We start from the raw sequence: 24190 nt of genomic DNA on the forward strand, positions 1-24190 counted from the left end.
AGCTTATGGATGACAGGAAGGAGGTGATTATTGAGGATTGTCCCAGTTGGCACCCTTCCTAATAAGAAAAGAGTATTGAACATTAGAACTGGATGCATGACTCCGCCTGTTTGCTTGATTCTAAAATTAGATCTGCATACTCTGTCATTAGGGAGTCTCTTGTGGTGCAGAGTGGTAAGCAGCATAAATGCAGTCTGAAGCTCTGCCCATGAGGCTGGGAGTTCAATCCCAGCAGCCGGCTCAAGGTTGACTCAGCCTTCCATCCTTCCGAGGTCGGTAAAATGAGTACCCAGCTTGCTGGGGGGTAAAACTGTAATGACTGGGGAAGGCACTGGCAAGGTCATCCCGTATTGAGTCTGCTATGAAAACGTTAGAGGGCGTCACCCCAAGGGTCAGACATGACTCGGTGCTTGCACAGGGGATACCTTTACCTTTACTCTGTCATTAGGATTTCCAGCCATTCTGTGCTGGTTAACACTGATACTTGAAATTTTAAAAAATTATTGGGGTGGTCTGCAGCATCATTATTTGAATAGTATAATCAAATTAATGTTGCACAGCACTGTATTTCTGAGGAATTCCTGTCAGGCTGAAAAAAAGTAGGTAGTCACATTGGGCCAAAAGGGGGACCCCCCCCCACAATAGCAACAATATAATAACTTTTTATTGGGACTACCCAAAATACAAAATAGAGAGCATAAACCAAAAGTCTAATTTGTCCCTTTGCTCTTTGGTGCATTTTGTCCCTATCACCATCAATTAACTCTGCAGCCCCTCCTGGTCTCCATTGCAAGAGAGCTGCAACTCTGGAGTCTTCCCTCATGCCCCGAAACATTGTCCTTCCCTTTCTCTTCACCTACTTTTATTTGTATGATCTGATGAAGAATTTTAGGAGCCCCAAAATCCTTTACTTGCCCATTTTGTGCTACTTTTGATTTTTAGCACACAGCAGTCCTATTGGAAGGGGAAAGTGACACAGGTAAATTAGTAAGGCAGCACACTGAGTTTTGAGAGATAAATGGTGGCAGAGCAGGTAGAACAAAGATGGGTACATGTATGGTTGGACAGAATACTCCGATTATATTTGGTTTTTTCTTAGGGTGTTCTGACTGTGTCTTGAGGAAAAGTCTTCCTAAAATACGTCCCAGAAGGGACACAGGATTCATACCAGTTGAGATTCAGTGAAAGGGATTGGGGTGCAGGAGAAATCAGTTTGATCAAGCCCCTGAGAGTTTAGAGAATTCTGGGGAGGGAAACTTTGAGAGGTGGACTGTGTTTTACAAATGATTTCCTTCTCCGGTGGCTCCTCACAGGGCCCCAGCTTGTACTACCTGTTTGCTTGTAATGTGATCCTCAAACAGATACTTATAATACACTCAGTTTTGCTGATGTTGGTGGAAGAAAAAATATCTGTGCAAGCCAAAATGGTAAGCAATGATAAATGTAGGCTTTGTTTTTTTTTTAAATAAATAATATAGTTCACCTTTACAGAGTTTTTTTCAGTCTTCTACCAGACATTGCTCTCCATATATAGTTAATTAATTACCTTTTATATTGTGTTCACATTATTCAGTGACAACTGAAACTGTGCCTTAAGTTTGCTCTGGCTCCAATGTTGAAAATTGTTCCATTATATTAACTAGCAAATATTCCAGGGGAAGAGTCATATTAAAATACAGTTGTGATTGTAAGTAAACTGGATAAAGCATTCATGAAACCCTGGGGTTTCTTGACAGCCCTCGATGGGTTTCTCAAATGGGTAGGAGTTAATTTATCTTTAAATTTGTTAAACATTTATTGAATGGTATGACCATATATGGTCATATCAAAGCCCCCCCCCCCCAATGGCCAGTGATAGGCCTGGAGGAAGGGAAGAGGAGGTGCCTCGGGTAGGCATGTACACAGCTATGCTTCACAACCATATTCTGCATTGTCACATTACTTTGGGGGGGTTTTCAAAGCCTGAAGAGTGTTTCATGGGTTTCTCAATGATAAATAAGTTGAAAAGGCTGCACTATGCAAACAGATCAAGATTCACTGTTAGGAAATGTATGTTGTTCATAGCCTCCAGGCTATTATACTAACCAAGGTTTCTCAACATAGCAGCCATTGGCAACTTAGCACTTGCTGCATTTTCCCCTGGCATCCAGTGAGCTTTTCAAAAAATGGAGCCTTTGTAAAGCAGGGCCTTTTTAGTGGCTGTCCTAACTCCAAGGAAAGGGTTTTCCACAGCTGCAGTAGGAGGAGGACTGATAAACACCTGGACTTTCCTTAGCCAGTGTGTGGTTCCATTCTCCTTCAGGCTTCAGTTGCTATAACTTTTCTTTGTATGAGAGCTTTGTTTTAGTCTTCCAAGTCCAGGGAACTGTGCTTGTTGCATAAAAGGAGGTATGTTTACAAGAGCAGAACTCACTCCAGGCTTGCTCTCCTCCCAGTGGTTGGACTGTTCTTCTAACCAAAATACAGATAATACTAACTTTGTCAGACCAACGGCTAGATTTTGAATAAAGATTTTGATACGCAGTTCTTTTGCAAAGGAAGAAAGGAGGCTTGAAATTCTTATTTATAAGGCTTGAGATTCTTATTTCTAGAGATCCTCTGGGAGTGGCTGTAACAGTACCAATACACCGTACTCCTCCTTCCATGCTAAGGTGCCTGCATCCTCAAAAGATAGTTGGGGACCCAGGGGACTCTTGTGGGATAGCTTTTTAATTTTTGCATGTCCCTCCCCCACCACCATGTCGTCATACTACATCAAATAGAACTGTGGAATTCCTTGGGCTAGCATTAGTGATGTTGGTATAGGGAAGAGTTGCAATTTGAATATGTGGAGCCCTGCACATTCCCATCTTGTGTGATAACTACAGGATACCCCAACTTCAAAACCTGAAACCGCTGGCAGAATCACAAGCCAGTTTACAGCAATAGATAGGCTTAAAAACAAAACAAAACAGAACCCACTTGTTCACCAGTTGAACCCTGTACCAATCTCTACTACAGTTTCGGACATGATGTGGATCGGGAAGCTCTTGTGCTTTGTTCTTTCTTTGATGATTGTAACTGTTCCTATATATGAGTGAATGCAACTTGTTTCCCACATGGGAAAGTTGGCTTGTTTCCCACATGGGAAAGTTGGCGTGCTCCTTAAATGAATGCTGAAGTTCTCAGATTCAGATGACAGGGTATTTTTATAATACTTCTGGTTGCTCTTATACTGCCCCTAATTTCTGCCTTGTTCTGTTGCTATGGAGTAAAGATTTTAATTGTACCTATTGCTTGGTGGTTTGCTGCAGTGTTTTGTTGCTCCTTCTGAATTGCTTACAAAAGTAGATGATTGGATGGGAAGTTTCTTTCAAAGCCCCTGTTGTGTGTAATTAAAATTATCCACAGGCAATCTCAACACATGGACTCTATTCAAGTGGATTTTGCTTTACTCCTTGAAATAAAAAGTGGAGGGGGGAAGTCCTACCTCCCCTCTATTGGACAATATATGAACAAATGTAACTTGAGAGAAGATCTGATTTATGATTTCTTGAGAGTCAGCATGGAGTAATGATTAGAATGTCAGACTCGGATCTGGGAGACACATCTTCAGAACCCCACTCTGCTGTGGAAGCTTGCTGGGTGGCCTTTGATCAATCATACCCTCTCAGTGTAACCTACTTTACAAGGTTGTTAGTGAGGATAAGAGAGAAGAATGATATAAGCTGTTTTAAATGAAGTAACACTCGACACTCCGCCACGACCTCCCTCCAACCTTAGATACAAAAAGTGAACTAGAGGCCCCTTGGCCATCTTTGGAGAAAACTATGAGTAACTTCAGACGACTCACGCTGACCGAAGTGGACAGGATTCTAGCGACAACAAGACCAACTACATGCCCACTAGATCCTTGCCCATCCTGGCTCTTGAAAACAGCTGGCATAAAGATAATGGGCCCCCTCCAGGAGATAATAAACCTATCTCTAACAACAGGAGAATTCCCGGAGGGTTTGAAAGAGGCTGTGGTACGTCCACTGTTGAAAAAAACATCTCTAAACCCACAAGAGCCTAACAACTACAGGCCCGTGTCTCACTTAGCGTTTCTGGGCAAGATGATAGAAAGGGCAGTCGCAAACCAACTGACAGAATACCTGGAAGAAGCTTCGGTCCTAGACCCATCCCAGTCTGGCTTCCGGCCTGGCCATGGGGTAGAGACAGCCCTAGTCGCCCTGACGGACGACCTCCGTCGCCAGTTGGATCGAGGCGGGTCGGCACTGCTGATATTATTAGACCTCTCAGCAGCGTTCGACACAGTCGATCACGAGCTTCTAGCTCGCCGCCTCATCGATGCTGGAATACAAGGGACAGCCCTTCAATGGCTGATCTCCTTCCTCCAGGATCGTGGACAGAGGGTTGCAATAGGAGAGAAAACATCAGGCCGCCGGCAACTTACTTGTGGAGTCCCACAAGGAGCGGTCCTCTCTCCTATCCTATTCAACATCTTCATGCGCCCTCTCGCACAGCTGGTACGGATGTTTGGGCTGGGTTGCCATCAATATGCAGATGACACCCAGCTCTTCCTCCTGATGGATGGCCGCCCTGACTCTCCCCCAGAAGCATTAGCCAGCTGCCTGGAAGCAGTGACGAGATGGCTCAAGCAGAGTCGTCTGAAGCTCAATCCTTCAAAGACGGAGGTCCTGTGGTTAGGTAGGAAGGGCCCATGCGAGGAAGCGCGCCTGCCTACCCTGGATGGCGTGCAGCTCTCTACGGCTCACTCTGCCAGGAACCTAGGTGTGATTCTGGACGCCTCCCTGACAATGGAGGCCCAGATCACAAAGGTAGCGCGGCTGGCATTCTACCATCTCCGCCAAGCCAAACTACTAGCGCCCTACCTGGCCCCGGAACACCTAGCCACAGTGATCCATGCGACGGTCACCTCTAGACTGGACTTTTGTAACTCGCTCTACGCAGGCCTGCCCTTAGCCCTGACCCGGAAACTACAACTAGTTCAAAATGCAGCAGCCAGGATCCTCACGGCAACACCATGGAGGTCCCATATCCGGCCTATTCTCCATCAGCTGCAATGGTTACCAGTTGAATTCCGGATCAGACTAAAGGTTCTGGTAATTACCTTCAAGGCCATACGTGGTCAGGGCCCAGTGTACCTGAGGGACCGCCTCCCCGCCTATGCCCCCAAAAGAGCTCTGCGCTCTACTGCCTCCAATCAGCTAAGGATCCCTGGCCCTAAAGAAGTCCGTCTGGTCTCGACCAGGGCCAGAGCATTCTCTGTTCTGGCCCCTACCTGGTGGAATGAGCTCCCAGAGGAGATCAGGGCCCTGACGGAGCTTAAACAGTTCCGCAGGGCCTGCAAAAAGGAGCTCCTCCACCAGGCATTTGGCCGAGATCAGATGTAATCTACAGCGACCAAGGGCCCCTGCTCCCCCCCACCCCCCCCTCAGAATTCAATCAATAAGCCACCCCCCTCAGAATCCCATCAACAAGCCCTGGACCTGTTTGTGTTATGATTGTTTATTGTTATACTGTGTTGTGTTTGGTTGCAATTGTTGGTTATTGGTGTACATGTTCTACAGACTGTTTTATGTATGGTTCTCTGTTATAATGTAAACCGCCCTGAGCCTCCGGGGAGGGCGGTATAAAAGTATGATGATAAATAAATAAATAAAATAAATATGAACTATGAAGCACACTCTTAATAAATTCAGTATTTAAATCTTTCAAAGTGGACAAATGGCTGAGCATTTTGAAATTTGAATACTCATGAAGAAAAAGCAGGGAACATGAGCTGTTCAAAACTCTTAACAAATTGTACAAATTTCCAAACTTAAGTGTCTCATTTGTTGCTTGCTAATGCAAATGATGGTCCAACAGAAGCTTTGCAAGAAAAAATTATATTGCATTTGCAGTAATACAGATGACTAAATAATCACATGATAAGCTAGTCATATGTATTTACTCAGCAGAGTTGGAAAATACAAGAACTGTCGTTTCCTGTACCATCTGTATTATCATTACATCAACAGGGGCCATACAGGCCATCTAGTCCAGGGGTAGTCAACCTGTGGTCCTCCAGATGTCCATGGACTACAATTCCCATGAGCCCCTGCCATAAAATGCTGGCAGGGGGTCATGGGAATTGTAGTCCATAGACATCTGGAGGACCACAGGTTGACTACCCCTGATCTAGTCCAACTCCCTGCTCTACGCAGGATCAGCCCATAGCATCCTAAAGCATCCAAGAAAAGTGTGCATCCAACCTTTGCTTGAAGACTGCCAGTGAGGGGGATAAGAAAGAAAGAATTGGGAATAGATACTACTTCTGTTGGGGGTCAAGTGACCCTTTCCAGAATGCCTCTGTCTACCACAAAACAACTGTGCTCTCTCAGTTTGGGAGAACTCCAGATTATTCTCAATTGGAGACTACTGAACAAGAGGTTGTGATGGACAGCAGTATAAAAATAAGATTTCAAGTGCTGAAATAACAATGAATGAAGGGTTAAAATTCCCCAGTAGAAGAGAGTTTGAAGAACCAGTAGCGCCAAATGCTCTAATTAATCAGCAACAGCTGAGAAGAAATTGATATAGTAGCTGTGTGCTGGACAGAATTCATTCTGAGTCTAGTTGGCATTCTGACAGAACCCGCGTCTAGGGAAAACCTGTTTGTGTCTTAGCTGAACATCCGAACAGCTGAAGAGAAATTTTAGTTAGAGAAAAGAGTCATTACTAAAAGCTGAAAGCAGATCTACACAATGTCTGGGGAACTGGAAGAGTTAATTTGGTAGGGGGAATTTGAGCAGTGAGGTGATGCTTTCAATTCAGGCCAAAGGAGAGAGACAATAGAGAGAAAAGGAGTATTCCTGTCTAGTTAAAAATAGGAAATCAGGTATGAGGATAGACATGTGAAAGAGAAAGCTTGCTTCAGACTCTTCAGAAGTCAGAGGGATATTGGTACTTCTGGGAATGGGAGATTAGGTGTACTAGTAGAAGGGTACATGCCTTATAGAAACGAGGGGAGTTCAGGAAACTCAAAAAGAAAAACAGTTGTTTTGGATAAGCGCAGTAACAAAACTCCTCAGTGTAAAAAAATCTCCGCTTCTAAAAAAAGCATTTAAAATCTCTCTAAAGCCTGTAACAAAGAAATTTAAATTGTAAAATAACTGATTTGTGTATAAAAGCTTTAATTCCTTGTTCCAACTATCCATTCCCCCTATCTGATCTGAAATAAAATATTTTGTTAGTTGTTAACAATGCCTTAATGCCATTCTGACCAACTTTAAAGAAAAGCGGTCTATATAGCTTCCCAAAAAGTTCCAGGGCTCAGCAAAGTCAAAAGATTTTTCAGTGACAAAGTTGGACAGTCAGCTTTATTTTATAACAAAGTAACCACACCACAAGGGCTGATCAGTCTGTGAAGGACCAGTATTTTATTTTAGGAAAATTTTTATCTCAGAGTGGGGAAGTGTGTGAGGGTGTATGGCATCTTAAAAACAAACATGTTCATCATAACATAAACATTTATAAACTTTAAGCCCACAATGTCAGATGTGTTGAAGTGGTACAAAAACCCCATTGGTATTGTAAGAAGTAGACTCTTGTACATTTTAGGGATCCTTTGAGACCTGCCTTCCTGAACCAAGATTCTTAAATGCTGTTTCCTTAGACACATTTAAAGACATTTTTTAAAATCAGGATTTTTGGTATCAAGAAGTACACAGGGTTATATATCCAGTAATATAACTTTAAATTATAGGAAAGCTTAAATAAAGCCTTTTCTGTTTATCTTTTTTTTCAGGCTGTGAAATTTGAGCCTTACCATGACAGTGCATTAGCCCGATTTCTTCTAAAACGAGGCTTAAAAGTAAGTGTTTGGATTAAAAAAAAATACAGGCAAAATAAAGTCTGCTGTGAAGACATCTTGTGTGTTAATGACTTCCCCCCCCCCACTTCTGCACCCATAGAACAAAAGAATTGGACACTTTTTGTTTTGGTTTTTAAGAAGTGAGATTGCACAATCCATGCACTATCAGCAAAGATTTGCCGTGATCCTAGAAGCTTATCTTAGAGGCTGTGGAAAAGCAATGCTAGACGACTTCCTGAAACAGGTTCAAGTAACTGAGCTCTTGCATAAAGTAACAATGGAGATAAAGCTCGTTTCTGCTGAAAAGTATGACGTCACTCCTCAAGGTACATACAGATTTTACACTCAGTATCTAAATTGTCATGTGTATGAAGCAAGGTAAGCTGTGAAGTCTATAATATCATTCACTGATACAGTTATATAGATTTATGCCCTCATCTCCACTTAGATGATAATATATATTTCAAAAGTGAGGCACATAGTGGTCATCAGAAAGCTTGTCATATCTCTCTTTACCCTGGTGTGATTTCATTCTGTGCATATTTATTCTGAAGTAGGTCCACTGTGTTGAATTTCTGTCCCCAAGTACAGTTCTGACATTTGGTGTCAGAAATAGACTGAAGACTGTAATATATTTGCATTTTGAAAAATCTTTAGGACAGTAATCCTCAGTGGCTTGGGAGTCACATGTGGATGTTTGACATTCCACCTGTGTTCCAGAAGAGTGGGCAAGGCCTTTGCCTGGTGATATATGGAGAATGTGAAGGCTTGCACACTGTTTTGTATCATAAATCTGAATTGCAAGTTGCTCCCCCCACTCCAGGCACCGGAGGGCTGGCTGCAATTCAACAGTGATGGGAGAAGACAGCCCTGTGTACTCAAAGGTACTTTGGTACTTAAAAAGGTTATAGGTGCTAGTATAAACTGAACACTATGTTACACTCAGTGTGTGTTTGGTGGGATGACTCACAGGGAATATAATCATCATGTGACTTTTTTGGTTGAGGTTAGTTAGGTATGTGTACCACTGCCTGGGCAGTTACTTTGGTAATTTCTTATCTAAGTCATGGAGCAGACCTAGTATCCCAGACTAGCTTGATTTCATCAGAGCTTGGAGGGCAAGCAAGATAAGTATTTTCATGGGAGACCATCAAGAAAGACTGTGGCTGCTATGTAAATCAAAGCAATGTCAAACCATGTCTGCTTATCTCTTCCATTTAAAATCCATGAAGTGGAAGTTTATGGGGTTTCCATGAGTCAGCTGTGAATCCACAGCAGTTTACCTTTAATCTAGATCATGGCTCAGTGGTCTAATCAGGTAAAGCCTAGAAATGGACAAGATTTCTTGAGAGAAATAGAAGTTTGACTTCTAACTTCTGTTCTAGTCAAACAGGTTTTTGCAACAACACAGCATTTGGAAATCTTGATTACAAACAGATTCAAGCGAACTGATTCTACATTATATTAACAGAATCTCTCAATTCACAGACAACCCTGGAAAAGCAGTCTGCTCTCTAACTAATATTTGATTTTTTTTCTTCTGATTGACAATTTTCAGTTATCACACAACTAAAACAAAAACTTGAGAAACTGCAGGACAGTAAATTTCCTGAATGCTTTAGAGTTCCATATGACCCTGGATTGAAAGCAGGAGCCCTCGTGGTAAATATTCTGTATTTCTAAAAATGCATTTTATTTCCAGTCTAGAGCACACCTGTAAGTTACAGTTTTGTTTATGTCCCTTTGGACATACACTTCGTGGAGTGTTCAAGTTTAATTAATCTTCAAGTTTAGTAGGTTGGGGCACAAGGGGTTTGAAAGGAAACGGAGGATAAATAGTACTTTTGGGTGGGAATAGATTGCTTTAAGGTGACCCTCCAACAGATTTCAACACTTCTCTTTAAAATGTGATGTGGAGACAGCTAAGAAAATAAACTGTCCCAATACTAAGCAAAACTATGATGACAAAAAGAAAGTTTTAAACAGACACCTGAATTCCCTAGCTGCTTTCTCAGCCTTTTGTGGGAAATCAATAACACTTGATTGTTGAATATGAGAACGTATGATTGACCAGTAAGGAAAATCTTGTTCAAAACCACAGATGGTACAGGTGTCAAGATGCTGAAACCATAACAATGACTACCTGCTTGTTCCCAGATTCATAACTGAGAAGTTATAAAGATCAAACTGAGATATTGAGGCCAGATTTCAGTAGAACTTTATGCAGCAAAGTGGATATAGAGTACTCTCCCAGAGTACTAGGATGTTGATAGGAATAAAATTCACGATTCATGAAAATAATAACTTTATGCATCCCATTTTTGGAACTCTCTACCAAAAGATGTAGCAGTGGCCAATAGCATAGCTTCTTTTGGAAGGGTATTAGATAAGTTAGATTGTCCTTTCAGTGGCTTTTAGTAAGGTGACTAACTAGTTCAGAGTTAACCTGCCAGGAGTGTAGGCCATTACTTGTGGTCTGCCCAAGCTGAATGGTACTGAAAGCAAAATTCTGAGTATTGGTTTGAACCAGAAGGGTTATTCTTAGGGTCTACTTCAGTCTTGTACACAATGTGGTTTTGTTTCTACAGTGCCATACAATTTTAACCTCTTCCTCCATGTATCCCAAGTTGGATTTTTTTCTCCAAGTAAATTTCTCCTGTAGCTTGATCCAAGTCATGTGCACTTATAGGTAAATGAAATGATCCACAATTACCTTATTCTGAGGTAAGCATCAACAGGATTGTACTATCAATTGAGTGAGTCTCGGATTTTAATACAAAGAGGGAATTCTGAAGCCGTATGATAATGAAAAAGAAGTGGAGCAGGAGCCAGGTGCTGTCAACTAGATGGACCAAGGGGCTCATGAGTTTACTTTTTACCTACTATGTTATTATCATGAGAACAAATTTAGAGTCCAGGGGCACCTTTAAGACCAACAAAGTCTTATTCAAGTTATGAGCTTTTGTGTGCATGCACATTTCTTCAGATACAATATCATGAAATTGAAGTAATCAGTTCATACTTATAGGCAAGTGTGAGGGTAAATTAGCATACAGCATAATGAAAATGGCTAACAGATTCCAGAGATAAATAGGAAAAAAACAGCAATTTGGATTTGTTTGTGTCCACTTGGGTTTGAATTGCTTGGGAAACATCTTTGTTTCAAAAAATATGTCTTTCCATTCTACAATGTTAGAAGATGAGCATGTGAATAAGCCTTTGATGGTATACTTCAGGGATAGTCAAACTGCGGCCCTCCAGATGTCCAGCGTTCGCTGGCAGGGGCTCATGGGAATTGTAGTCCATGGACATCTGGAGGGCCGCAGTTTGACTACCCCTGGTGTAGTTGATGTTATTGGGTCACATACATCTAGACAACACAATCACTGGACCGAACAATATCGAGTACACCATCAAAGGCTTATTCACATGCTCATCTTCTAACATTATATATGCCATCAAATGCAAACAATGCCCTTCTGTTCTCTACATAGGACAAACAGGGCAAACCCTATGCTAAAGGATAAATGGACACATCTGACATCAGGAACAATAAGACTGATAAACATGTGGGGGAACACTTTAACCTTCCAGAACATTCAATAGATGACCTCAAAGTAGCTGTTTTATTACAAAGAAACTTCAAGAACAGAATGGAAAGGGAAATTACTGGAATGCAAGTTATTACAACACTCAGAGCAATGGAATCTCCACTCAACAGCAACATTGGTTTCTTGACTCACTATGTATGCTAACCTGCATTCTTAACAGTTCCTTAGAAAGGTCAAATGTCCTCTGTGTTTTAATTTATCTCTTATTTGGAATAATTGATTTGAACAAGTAGATTGTACTATAACCTAAGATTTCTTATAACATATACTAACCTACATTCTTAACAATCCCTCAGAAACGACAAATGTCTTCTGTATTTTAATTTATCTCTTTATTGGAATAATTAGAGGACAGGCAGAGGGCAGAAGAGCAAGCTCTCAACTATCTGCTTTCAGCAGCTGATTATCTAGACTCCCATTATTCTCTTAATTTGGACATATTTATTGAATTTACGATATTTCCCATGCAATTCAATCTCAAGTGAATACAAACTAATCCAAATTGCTGTTTTTTTCCATTTATCTCTGCTGCTTCAGACCAATACAGCTACCAACTTGAATCTGTGTTATTATAACACTTTTAAGGATTGATTTTTATTTTGAAAAAACAAACTTGATTGTAAACACTCTCTGAACATAGTTTGACTAGAGGTAATTAATTTTACAGACAATTAACATTTAATTTTGTTTAATAGGATTAGATGCATGATTTTAAAATGCCTATTTCAGCCTTTCAGTGTCCAGGCATCTGTTATTGCTCTAAGAAATACATAAATGTGTCTTTTGCAGATAGAAAAATGTAAAATAATGGCATCCAAGAAAAAACCACTTTGGCTAGAATTTAAGTGTGCAGATCCTACATCCCTGTCCAATGAAACAATTGGCATCATCTTCAAACATGGAGATGATTTGCGACAGGACATGCTTATTTTACAGGTATTGTCTGCATGGTCTGTGATTGAAATGCTGATTAATCTTTAGAGATACAGGCAATAGGGTTTCACTGATCATTACCACTGATGAAGGGGGAGTGATTTTTGCCAGTTCCCTCATCTCTTTGCATCATCTCAGCAGTGACAGTGGGAAGAGGTTCCGGATTTTAGGCTGCAGTAAGATGGGAAGGTCTAAAAGTCATGTTCCACTGACAGAAATCATCTGTAGAAATCCAGTGGGAATTTTTGCAGGATCCAAACCAATATTTTCTTGTTCCAAAGAAAATATAGATGAATGTCATGCATGATCTGCTTAGAATTTGAAGAGGATCCAAAGATGTGTATAGTTCTTTCTCCTGTGTCCATTAACAGCTGCATGTCTCACTCCTTTTTTATATATGGCATGGATGGAAGTCTATTGATCAGAACAGGGGAAACATCAAAAAAGACCATCTGGGGACTTGCATGTCTTGGATTTTCTTTTAAAAGCTCTTTGATCCTAGCCTTTTACAATTAAGCATGTTAGGTTCTTTATATGTCTCTATACTTATGTCACTGTGGTGTAGCTGTACTCTGAGTTGTGAGTTCTCCTTCCTGCATGCCACATTAAAAATTAATCCTATGATTTTGGGGATGCAAAACATTATACCTATTAATGTTTAGTACCAAACTACATGCAATTGATGGTACAGGAGTAGGATATTCCTCCCTCTTTGTTTGAAAGGTAGGAAACAGCCCTGGTTCTGAGCTGCGCTGCAGTATTTGATTGTGAGGAGGAATAAACCCTTTCTCTACATACTGGTTTTCTGGGTAGTGGTGATTAGTTTTAGGATGGATAATTCATATATACAAGAGCAAGGATTTGTATACATCTGACATTTATATCCAGTTTTTCCGTAAGCTCGGGCAGTTTGTTCTTTTGGGTTTGTTCTATAAAATAGAAATAATATAGGGTGATTTAAAATTTTAGTTGGTAATACTAAATGAAGATAAACCATTGCAATGAAATATTTTTATTCCTCCCTCATTTTTATCAGATTCTACGAATAATGGAGTCAATCTGGGAAGAAGAATCCTTGGACTTATGTTTACTGCCATATGGCTGTATTTCTACAGGAAATAAAATAGGTAAGTGCTCTTAAAACCAGGCTTCATCTCTTCATTACACTGTGCATGGAATGCAATGTTTGGATATTAGATACTAGATTGTTATGCATGATTCATGTTTGCTTTCTACTAACAGAAATGATGTTCCATGCAGAGAAATGTGAATGAAGGAAATGACTTTTCTGTCAACTCTCAACTTCAGCTAAACTTTACATATTTCCTCAATATGTAGCCTGTATTCTTCATCAGCTCTTGTTTGTGAAGGAGATACTAGTTAACTTTAATTTCATACCGATGGACATAACATAAATGTGAAATCTCTCTGGGAAAGAAATTAATGAATCTCCGCCTTAAAAGGGCCAGGTTTTGGCCACAGGATTGTGGATGCCCCATTCAAACCCTGAACTCAAGCAAATAACATTTTTTGAAAAGTGAGGAAAACAACAAGATCAGATAGAGAGGTTTAATAAATAGTATGAACAAAAGTTATAATGGCAGTCCCAAATATAGGGCAAACATAGAAAGAAATCTTCCAGTCAGTGTTCCTGAGAGTCATTGAGAAGTTATGTTATCTCGTTGTCATAAGACAGCTACTTTTCTTTGCAGGATCGACAGCTCAGTCTACTCCTCCGCTAACTGCCTCTCTCTGTTTCCATGGTTGACTCTCTCCAGGAGCCTCTTTAGAAATTTTTATCACCATCCGAAGAAAAAAATTCTCCCCGTTCTCCTCTGGCTGTTTTCTCCCTCTTGGTATTCTCCCCTTCCTTCTCCTGCCCTGTTGCCAGGCAACCCCTCATCCAGCCTGCCTGTAGGAAACACCTCCTTTAGAGGGCAGTGTCTTTAGGCTAGGTCTATTATGCAGGTGAAAGCATGTTGCACATTTTAAATACTATAATAAACGTTTTTGCAAGGCTGACATATGTGGATCACCCTGATCTGGATGGTCCACGCTAGTGTGATCTTGTGAAATTTTGGAAGCTAAGCAAGGTTGCTTATGGTTAGTACTTGAATGGGGGACCCACCAAGACATCCAGGATTACCAAACAAAGACAGGTAAACCCTGTATACCACTTGTGCAATGCAGAGAGCCTAGAGAAAGTCATTCTTTGCCCGAGAGTCCCAATCCACTATTCTGTCACTTCACCCCCTCCATTTTTAATACTAATCTGTATGCTCTTCATCTCCATTGTTGCAGTACTGTGTTCTTCCCTTTCCCCAGTTTGAATCTGTGGGCAGTAGCATGGGACCCACTAAGCTGTGTGACAGTTACAGGAATAAGAGGAGCCAGTCTTAGGACTTCACTGACATCAAGGCTAGGACCATGAGCAACTAGGGCTGCCAGCCCTATGTTGGAAAACAACTAGAGATTTGGGGGGTGAAGCCTGAGAAGGGCAGGGTTTGGAGAGACTTCAGAAGGGTTATAATACCATGGAGTCTACCTTCCAAAGGGACCATTTTCTCCAGCTGAACTAATCTCTGTCTGTCACCTGAAAATCAGTTGTAATTCTGGCAGGAGACACTGACCTTGTTTTCTACACATGAGTAGTAGCCACGGATCCTTCCAAAAAGCAGAGGAAAATGGCTCAGTAAAGGCTTTGTCAGGCGGGGCCTGACAAAGACCATGGCATGGGGCAAGGTTCTGGGCTAGCTCTGCTTTACCCAGAGTTTCATGAGTTGTCTTGGAGGCATTTAGTTAAGAGAGATAGGACTGAGCTAAGGAGGAATGCTAAAAATAGCAATCTTTTGGCATTTGTAGCAAAAGTCCAATAAATATGTAGTAAGAAAAAAAACCCTAAGGGTGTAACCCTATGGTCCTACATGGGGAAATGGAAGAACAGCCTGTCAGGTGGCTAGAGCAAAGCAACTGTACAGAGAGAGGGGCCTGACAGTGCTACGAAAGGCCTAAAGAACTGCAAAAGAAACATAACATTTAAACATACAAGTTATTTCTTCTGTTTGAAAGCACTAAAGAAAACCAATATAATGAGAATATCACCATTTATTCCTTTTATAGGAATGATAGAGATTGTGAAAGATGCTACAACAATTGCTAAAATCCAGCAAAGCACAGTTGGAAACACGGGAGCATTTAAGGATGAAATACTAAACCAGTGGCTCAAGGAGAAGTGTATAATTGAAGAAAAGGTAGTGGATGGTCTGCTTATGTTACTTTTTAGTTTAGGACACTTGAGATTTTATGAGAAAATATTAATTGTATTTGGAATTGGATTTTTAAAAAATGTTTTATTTATTATTAGAATTATTGGCTGCTGCTCTTGGGCCAGCTGGCCTTCAGCGGTTCACAAAATAGTAAAACCACAATAAATTCACAAACAAATCAGTAAGAAAACACCCCCCTCCCCCAAGTAACCCCATTCGGCTCCACCAATTAACCTGGCTCCAAGCCTCAAAGTAGGTTTAGATGTTTAATTCTTTTGATGTTTAAGGATTTAAACATTTGGAGGAGGTGCCATGTAGATCTTCCTTATCCTGGCCTCAATCAAATGCCTGGTGGATGAGCTCCGTCTTGCAGGCCTTGTAGAACTGTGGTAGCTCCCACAGGGCACTCTTCATTTCCAGGAGCTCATTCCACCAGGTGAGGGCCAAGAATGAAAATGAGCTCCCCCTCCCTCCCCTGAAGTATGATCCCTCTTGATTCTCATTTAGAGGGATTCAAGAATGCCAGTGTACGGTTCTATCTGTCTGTCAAGTGTGTACTGCATATATAATAGTTTAAAGATTTTTTAGAAATCCATTTTGATATAATATGCATTATTTGGTCATGTGTTATTCCCCCTTGATACTTTCAAAATAAATGGGAAGGAGCAGGAATAGGAGAATATAGGTATAATTTTAATCACACTTACTGAGTGCAGTGCTTGCAAACAGATAAAATTGCTGTCTCTTGAAAGGAAGTATCATCACTAAATTATTATGAGAGCCAGAAGGGAAAACTGTACCCAGAAAAATGAGAAGGAGGCATGCTTTTCATATGAGACCCTTGGGATTGTGGAAATCTTCAAAACATAGGAGGTATCTCAAGGCGTAGTGTTGTTGTTCCAATTTTTCTTTCAAGAAAAAGGTTCAGAAATATTTTATGGACCTTTTCTAATTTCAAAAGTGACCTGCACAAATACATTAAAATGTATCTGAACATAGAGTGTAAACCAATTATTGTAATAAGAGGTACTATATAATATGTTTAAAATGGGATCAATTTGAATCTGATTTGATCCCGCATAAAACAGACACAACAGCTGCCATTAAGTCTTCAAGGTGACAGTGCTGGCAAGGGATCTGGGCCTTGAAAACAGAAAGTTTTGTAGTTCTGTTGATCTGTGATTTTTTTTTTAAGTTGTGCCCCTGAACGGATGAATCTCAGCACTAAAGTTCAGTGAATATTGGAAACTCCCGAGGAAGTCAAGTGGATTTTGAACTACCTTGCAAATCTACATTTTTTCCTATAGCTGTTTTCTTTAAATTATTAGTTTCAGGCAGCAGTGGAAAGATTCGTATACTCTTGTGCTGGTTACTGCGTGGCAACCTTTGTACTTGGAATTGGAGACAGACACAATGACAATATTATGATTACAGAGACAGGTGAGTGTGGTGATAGTTTTATCCACAGATATTTCAGTTAAAATTGAGTTGGGGGGCTAAGTCTCCCCTTCCCCAGTTGCTACTTAATTTTTGCTCTCTACTTTGCTGAAACTTAAAAAACAATGCTGCAGCTTCAATCAAGTTAGCACACCAGGTTAAGATTGAACTTGGTAATTGATGCAATGTGTTTCCTCGTGATTCTGGATTATATTCTTCTACAGTTTAGCAGAATATCTTATTTCATTCTGCTTCTTGGTGTGGGACAGGGGCAGGATTTTATTATTATTTGAACTTTTATTCCTTTTATGCCCTGAGTGTGAGATTCTGCTTTGTTAGTTTATACTGCTTAGATCTTTAAAACAGATATCATAGCTTCTGCTGTTGCCTCTCTCCTCTTGAAGTAGGCAGACAGCCTACTTTAAAAAAGAGAGATTTGGCTCATGTTTTGTATAAATTCCTGCTTCAATTATTTTTAAAACACAACTGCTCAATGGCTTGGGGAAGTAAGCACTAATGGGTACTAGAGGTGTGTCTGATAGCTATCTTCCCCTTCAATCTTGGATTAGTCAATTTTTTTCCGTAGCAGAGTGCAATTTTCAGGTTACAAAAAAGTAGATGATGACAGAAGTTAAAGAGGTACCTTAACTGAAAGATAAATATGGAGGCTGAAGATGGGTAAAGTTTTGAAAGAAGTCATATTACATGTACTGGTGTAAATTATATTCAGCCCCCCAAATTTTTAATGAGTCAGTCTTGTAATACCAATTTCTTCTCCCTAAGGTAATCTTTTTCATATTGATTTTGGCCACATCCTTGGAAATTACAAAAGCTTCCTTGGCTTTAATAAGGAAAGAGTACCGTTTGTGTTGACTCCAGATTTTCTTTTTGTCATGGGAACCTCTGGAAAGAAAACAAGCCCCCACTTTCAGAATTTTCAGGTAAAGAAGCATAATGTGAGCGAGTGGGGATGATCTTTTAAGAATGCCTGTCCTGTGCTTACAATTTGGGAGAGACTGGAGGGAGGGGGGATGCAGCTGGGCCAGTCCCAGATTTTTTTGGGGGGGGCTGAGTAGTGTGTGTCCAGGGTCCCTCTTCTCTGTCTAGCACCCTGTGCAAACATCCCTTCCTACCCACTGTGTCCATTCCTCACCTGCTGTCACAGTTGCCTGTGGCACCAATTTGCCCATTTGCTGACAATGCTTGGCTATGCATACAGCTGGGATCATAAAAGCTCTCGATCCTGACAGCTGCCCCACCTCAGGGTATGTTGACGCTGGCCTTAGGGGGCAGGGCTGTCCTGTGCAGTCAGTCAACACAAGGACAGGTCATATGTACTGTGCTTCTTTGAGTGCTTAAGCTCATTTTTCCAGGGACTTATATATGCTATAAATGTATGCCAGTATTGTGATAGAAAAATTTCCATGGACTTGGGATTAATTTCAGGACTTTTAAGTGCTAAAAATAAAAATGGTATGGGACTCTGTCTTGAAAAGTTCTGCATGGTGACACTGAAGTTCTGACTAGGCATGTGCATTCAGTTCACCTGAAAAATATTTCTAAATCCAATGCCGATTCTCCAATCTGCTTCAGCTGACATGTTTACTGGTCATTTAAACCTAATAGCTTGACTGGTTTGCTGGTTAGCTCTTAAGCTGAAATGGCCAGCAGCCATTTAAACGCTCCCTTTTAATTCCCCCACTTCCAAAGGGAGAGATGTGAAAGGGACTAGAATGGTTGCTAGCTGGTGGATTCTGCAAGGGAGCCCCCAGCACAGCCCAAGCTGATCCTGCTGAGAGATTTCTTGCTTCATGAGCAGCTGTTTGGCAGGTTCTTGGGCGGGGGGCGGTTTCAGACTGGGTCCCCCAGCAGACTCCAAGCCCATCCTGTTGAGAGAGTTTTCTCCACAGGCTCAGCTGTTTGGTGGGGCTGAAAAAATACTGTACTGGTGTTGATATTCAGGAATGTTGGGAAATACAGATACCTGAAAAATACCTTTATTATACCTCTTTTTTTTTGCATCAACTGCAGTAATTCCTCTTTAAGAAATTTGCTGTATATAGATTCTTAGAATAATCAGAAATTTCTGAATGAGAAGATCAGAAATGGCAAATGATCTTCCTGGAAACAGTACATACCTATACTACTAACCTTAGTGAATAAATACATCGTTGCATGAAAGAAGAGGGTACACTCTAGTATAATAGCTGGATGAATTTGGATCAGTTGCAGCCTTAGCTTAACCTACCTCACAGGGTTGTTGTGAGGATATAGTGGAGGAGGGGAGAATGATGTAAACTCCACTGGGGTGGAAGGCAGGGTATAACTGAATAAATAATAAACTCAAGATAATGATATTGACCAAGAAGCTTAAATGGGCACTCTGCATGAGTGGAGTATGTTCCCAGAACTGTCTTCGATTTACCATGATTCTTGCTACAGAAATACATGTAGAAAAGTCTCCAAGATGCCAGAAAATTGTGAAGTCCTAATTAGCTTATTGCCATGGTTCCCAACCTTTTTAAATATGAGGACTCCTTAAAAATGTTACCCTCCCCACATGTAGTATTATTATATGTTGACTGAGAAAATACATGACAACATCATAACTCCATAGATGCCGTCCTGCTCGAGAGTCCCAATCCCCAGGTCAGGAACCACCTATTGCCTGTTTGCACAAAATAATTTCCATAACCCTTGCAATATCATCGTTCACAAGATGGGATGCTTGCACCTCATTCCATTTTCCACCTGTCTGCCCTTACTCTCCGTACTTTAATCTTCTAGTTCTGGTGCCGGAGAAGAAAGTATTGTCAAAGGCTTGCATTCCTGAAGAATGTTATACACTTAGTCATTTTGGTACACTAAATTAATGTTTTGTGTGTTTTCCAGACAGTTTTGCATACTGAAGCTGCAAAATGCATGCACTGCCATTTTCATGCAGAACTGCAGCACTGTGCTCTCCCAGTAAACAAGGAGCACCAGAAACCTAATACCTGGAGAGGGCATGGTGTTTGCGTTGTCTCTTAATGTGGAAGAGTTCACATCAGTGCCATCTTCATCTGACATAAAAGGGTGTCTTCATTTGGAATTCAGTGACACATCTGAGTCACAGTCATGCTAATGAGAGAACTTTCCTCCCCTTTTTACAGGATATCTGTGTAAGGGCTTACCTGGCGCTTCGGAATCACACAAGCCTCCTCATCATCTTGTTTTCTATGATGCTAATGACTGGCATGCCTCAGCTAACTAGCAAAGAAGATATTGAATACATCCGTGTTGCCCTGATGGTAGGAAAAAGTGATGAAGATGCTAAAAGATACTTCCTGGATCAGATTGAAGTTTGTAGAGATAAAGGCTGGACAGTGCAGTTCAATTGGTTTCTACACCTGGTGCTGGGAATCAAACAAGGAGTAGAAAAGCATTCTGCCTGATGATGCTGTGTACACAAGACAAGTAGGAGCAAGGAATCTTCAACTTTGAGGGCTCATAATTTTTAACTCAGATTGTTCAAAGGTTTCTGAGAGCTTTTTTGCCTGCTTGAAAACAACCTAGCTTACCTTACAGAATCTAGTTTTTGTAGCTGCTTGTCATACACAGTGATAATTTATTTAATGTATTCAAAGTCTTACTGATACTTGCATTTTTCCTACTGGCCTTAGTCTTTAAATATGAGGTGATAATCTTTTGATGTTTAGAGATGACAGAAAAGACATTTGAAGATAATACAATGGAGGGAGCCGGCCTTCTGAGAGTTTACTGTTCAGACGTTTCTCTTTTCCTCCAAAAGAGCTACTTTAGTTGCAGTAGGAAATTGTAGTCTTTTACAAATAGTCCTTCTAAATATTATCTCTGTTTTGTAATAGTAGCAAAAATTAAGTTTTTGACAACTTATCGAGAACACAAGAGCCATGCTGGATCAGACCCAAGGCCCATCTGGTTCAGCTTTCTATTCATGCAGTGGCAAACCAGCTACCCCCAGGAGACCCATAAACAGGAAGACTGCAACAGCATCATCTTGCCAGTGCTTCCCAGCAACTGATTTAACTATGCGTATCTCTGGTATTAGAAGGGAATACTAATCTGTTGGTCATTCCCAGCCCCAAGGAAGTCCGACTGGCCTCGACCAGGGCTAGGGCCTTTTTGGTCCTGGCCCCTATCTGGTGGAATGAGCTCCCAGAAGAGCTGCGGTCCTTGCAGGAGCTTTCAGCATTCCACAGGGTCTGTAAAACGGAGCTCTTTCACCAGGTCTATAGTTGAGGCTGGTATGGCCTAGAAAGATCTATATGGTCCCCTTCCAGGCACTCTGTGACAGTTTGCAATCTGACATCTGTACCCTCCTCCCTCTCACTCCATTGTAAATTGGTTCTTGGGCTATTTAGTTATTTTCTGCCATAGCTTGTTTTTGACTGGATTACGACTGTGATTTTATGTCTAATTTTAAGTGGGTTTTATTGGGTTTTTTATGCATCTGTATGTAACCCGCCACGAACTGTTAGGGAGTGGCGGTTAATAAATCTAATGAATATAATAATAATAATGGGTTTATATAAGAGGTGAGGTGGGGCTCCTCCCTTGAGATTTTCAGGAGTCACTGCAAGGCCAGCCTGTTTGTCAGGACTTTGTAGAGCTTTAAATTACATGTGTTTTAAGGAGGGAGAGATTTGGGTCCTGCTATTTTATCTTTGGTTTTATACAGGGATGTTTTATCTCTTATTGTACACTGTCTTGAACCAAAAGGTAAGATATATATATTTAAATAAAATACACATATAGCTAGAAAAAAAGAGTTAACTTTGTGTGGGATTGTATTTTATTTCAATTATTTCAAGGCATATTAAGGGAAATATGTATTCAAGATAAATACTAGATTTATTAATCTTTTCTCTTGGAGGATGCTGGAATATATGCTACATTAGGGATAGGACAAATTTTGTCTAACAGTTTATATTTACTAAAACAAATTCCACAGCAAATATGATTTGAAGTGTATTTTCACATATTATGTTGTATATGTAATAATATGCCCATTGAGATAGTTCAGCATACACATTAAATGTAGGAGCAGAGCTGTGTTGGTCTGAAGTAGCACAACAGAATTTGAATCCAATGGCACCTTTAAAACCAACAAAAATTATTCAAGGTGTGAAGTATCTGAAGAAGTGTGTATGCACACGAAAGCTCATGCCTTGAATAAATCTTTGTTGGTCTTAAAGGTGCCATTGGACTTAAATTTTGTCATACCATGTGTAACTGCTTTGTCATTGATTAACATGGTGGGTCAGTTTTTAAAAGAAGTACAGAGTTCTTGAAAAAAATTGTTACATATTGTAACTTCTATCAGCTAAAACCCATTTGTTTATTTCAAAGATTGTTGCTCCTTGGGGGAACAATCTTTTGTATCATTGTAAAAGTAAAAATCTTTATGAAACCACATAGAAACATTCTTACTATGTTATGGGTAGCAACACACTGGAGAGGTAATCATTTGTATTGTAACTTTTGGGTGTGTGCTCTAACTCTGAAATTAATAAATTATATATATGTTTAATTAAAGAATTCTTATTGTTCCATTGCCTATTTAATAATTACAATGGAGAAAAGGTGCCAGAGAAAATAGTAAGTAAAATGTAGATTTTGTTTCTTCATGGCTAGGAAATTAAGAACCAAAAGTACAAAGTGACAGAAGCCGAGGTTTTATGCCTTTGTTATCACGTTTTTTTGCAGTTCTACCAACATTTAAATCTAGTTGACTAGATTCTTTCAGATGATCAGCATAAAGGTAAAGGTAAAGGTATCCCCTGTGCAAGCACCGAGTCATGTCTGTCCCTTGGGGTGACGCCCTCCAGCGTTTTCTTGGCAGACTCAATACGGGGTGGTTTGCCAGTGCCTTCCCCAGTCATCACCGTTTACCCCCCAGCAAGCTGGGTACTCATTTTACCGACCTCGGAAGGATGGAAGGCTGAGTCAACCTTGAGCCGGCTGCTGGGATTGAACTCCCAGCCTCATGGGCAAAGCTTTCAGACGGCTGCCTTACCACTCTGCGCCACAAGAGGCTCTGATGATCAGCATACCTTACTGTAAACTTCTTTTATGAGAAACAAAAGACATCTTAATATAAACTAGGGAACAACTTGGATAGAAAGCAGTCAGAGGTAGGTGGAAGATTAAGATATTCTCAATTTCACAGGCAAGGCTGTGAAACCATGTTTATATTTAATAGCCAAGTGCTGGCTATCATGAGTAGATTAAACACACACACAAACAGCAAAGAATAGGGACAGCCATGGTGTTGATTTATGGTAAGTATCATTATAAAAAGTCTCTGTAAAAACAAAACTCTCAAAAATTACATTCCACAGCCATAACCTCCCCCCCCAACAATTGGAGTTCATGCAGCATTTTGTATAGTCACAGCAACCTCAAGAAACACATGAGATGGCAGGAGGAGGTGGTGATGAAGAGAGGGAAGCAGACCTAGAACCAGCATGGGCAGAGGCAGAAGAAGGGACAGGAAGGAAGGAGCAAAAGCAGAATAAGAGAGAACAGGAATGTGGAAGCTGTTGGAGGGATCGTGATTTCCACTCTGCCAGGATTCCTTACAGGCATCCCTCTTGTTTGCTATAAAAGAAAAACCAGAAATTCACATTAAATATAAAAAAAAACCCTGTCAAAATGTATAAAAAGAATATAAACGCTTCACTGACTACAGCCAAATGTTACAGCTAGGATAGGACCTTGTTTACAGATTTTTTTTCAAAACAGAGTTGGATTATGGGGCTTCTTCAAATGGCAGGAAGTTGGCAGGATAGTCTTTAAGATGTTCCAAACAACTCTGAGACCAGCTCTGACCTTATACCTCATTCCCAAGAAGTTCCGAGGAAACATCTGTTCAAAGCAATAGGCCTCTGTTCAGATTGGGTTAAAGGCTTTTTATCTAATGAGGAAATCAATCCACCTTCCAACTAGATGAGAAACATGCCAACAGGTGCTAACCTATAATGCAGAAGAAAATGACTGACGGAAGCGTTTGAGAACTCCTGGGGCTGCCTGGATGGTTACTGGCCAATTCATTATCACCTTTT

The 24190-nt window shown here is 40.6% G+C and overlaps 1 protein-coding gene across 3 annotated transcripts in view; it reads left to right on the plus strand.

Moving 5' to 3' along the window:
- Positions 1–22664, plus strand: part of PIK3CG (phosphatidylinositol-4,5-bisphosphate 3-kinase catalytic subunit gamma) — a 35196-nt gene extending 12532 nt beyond the window's left edge. For all 3 annotated transcript variants that reach the window (XM_077338158.1, XM_077338160.1, XM_077338159.1), the window contains exons 3-11: positions 7793–7858; positions 7959–8184; positions 9417–9520; positions 12259–12405; positions 13439–13529; positions 15523–15653; positions 16997–17108; positions 17889–18046; positions 20258–22664. In XM_077338158.1, coding sequence (XP_077194273.1) covers positions 7793–7858; positions 7959–8184; positions 9417–9520; positions 12259–12405; positions 13439–13529; positions 15523–15653; positions 16997–17108; positions 17889–18046; positions 20258–20539 — 1317 coding nt within the window. In that variant the 3' untranslated portion in view covers positions 20540–22664. The remainder of the gene's footprint in view (positions 1–7792; positions 7859–7958; positions 8185–9416; positions 9521–12258; positions 12406–13438; positions 13530–15522; positions 15654–16996; positions 17109–17888; positions 18047–20257) is intronic.
- Positions 22665–24190: the final 1526 nt, after the last annotated feature.

The sequence above is a fragment of the Paroedura picta genome, chromosome 5 (assembly GCF_049243985.1).
Source record: "Paroedura picta isolate Pp20150507F chromosome 5, Ppicta_v3.0, whole genome shotgun sequence".
NCBI classification, from domain to species: Eukaryota; Metazoa; Chordata; class Lepidosauria; order Squamata; family Gekkonidae; genus Paroedura; species Paroedura picta.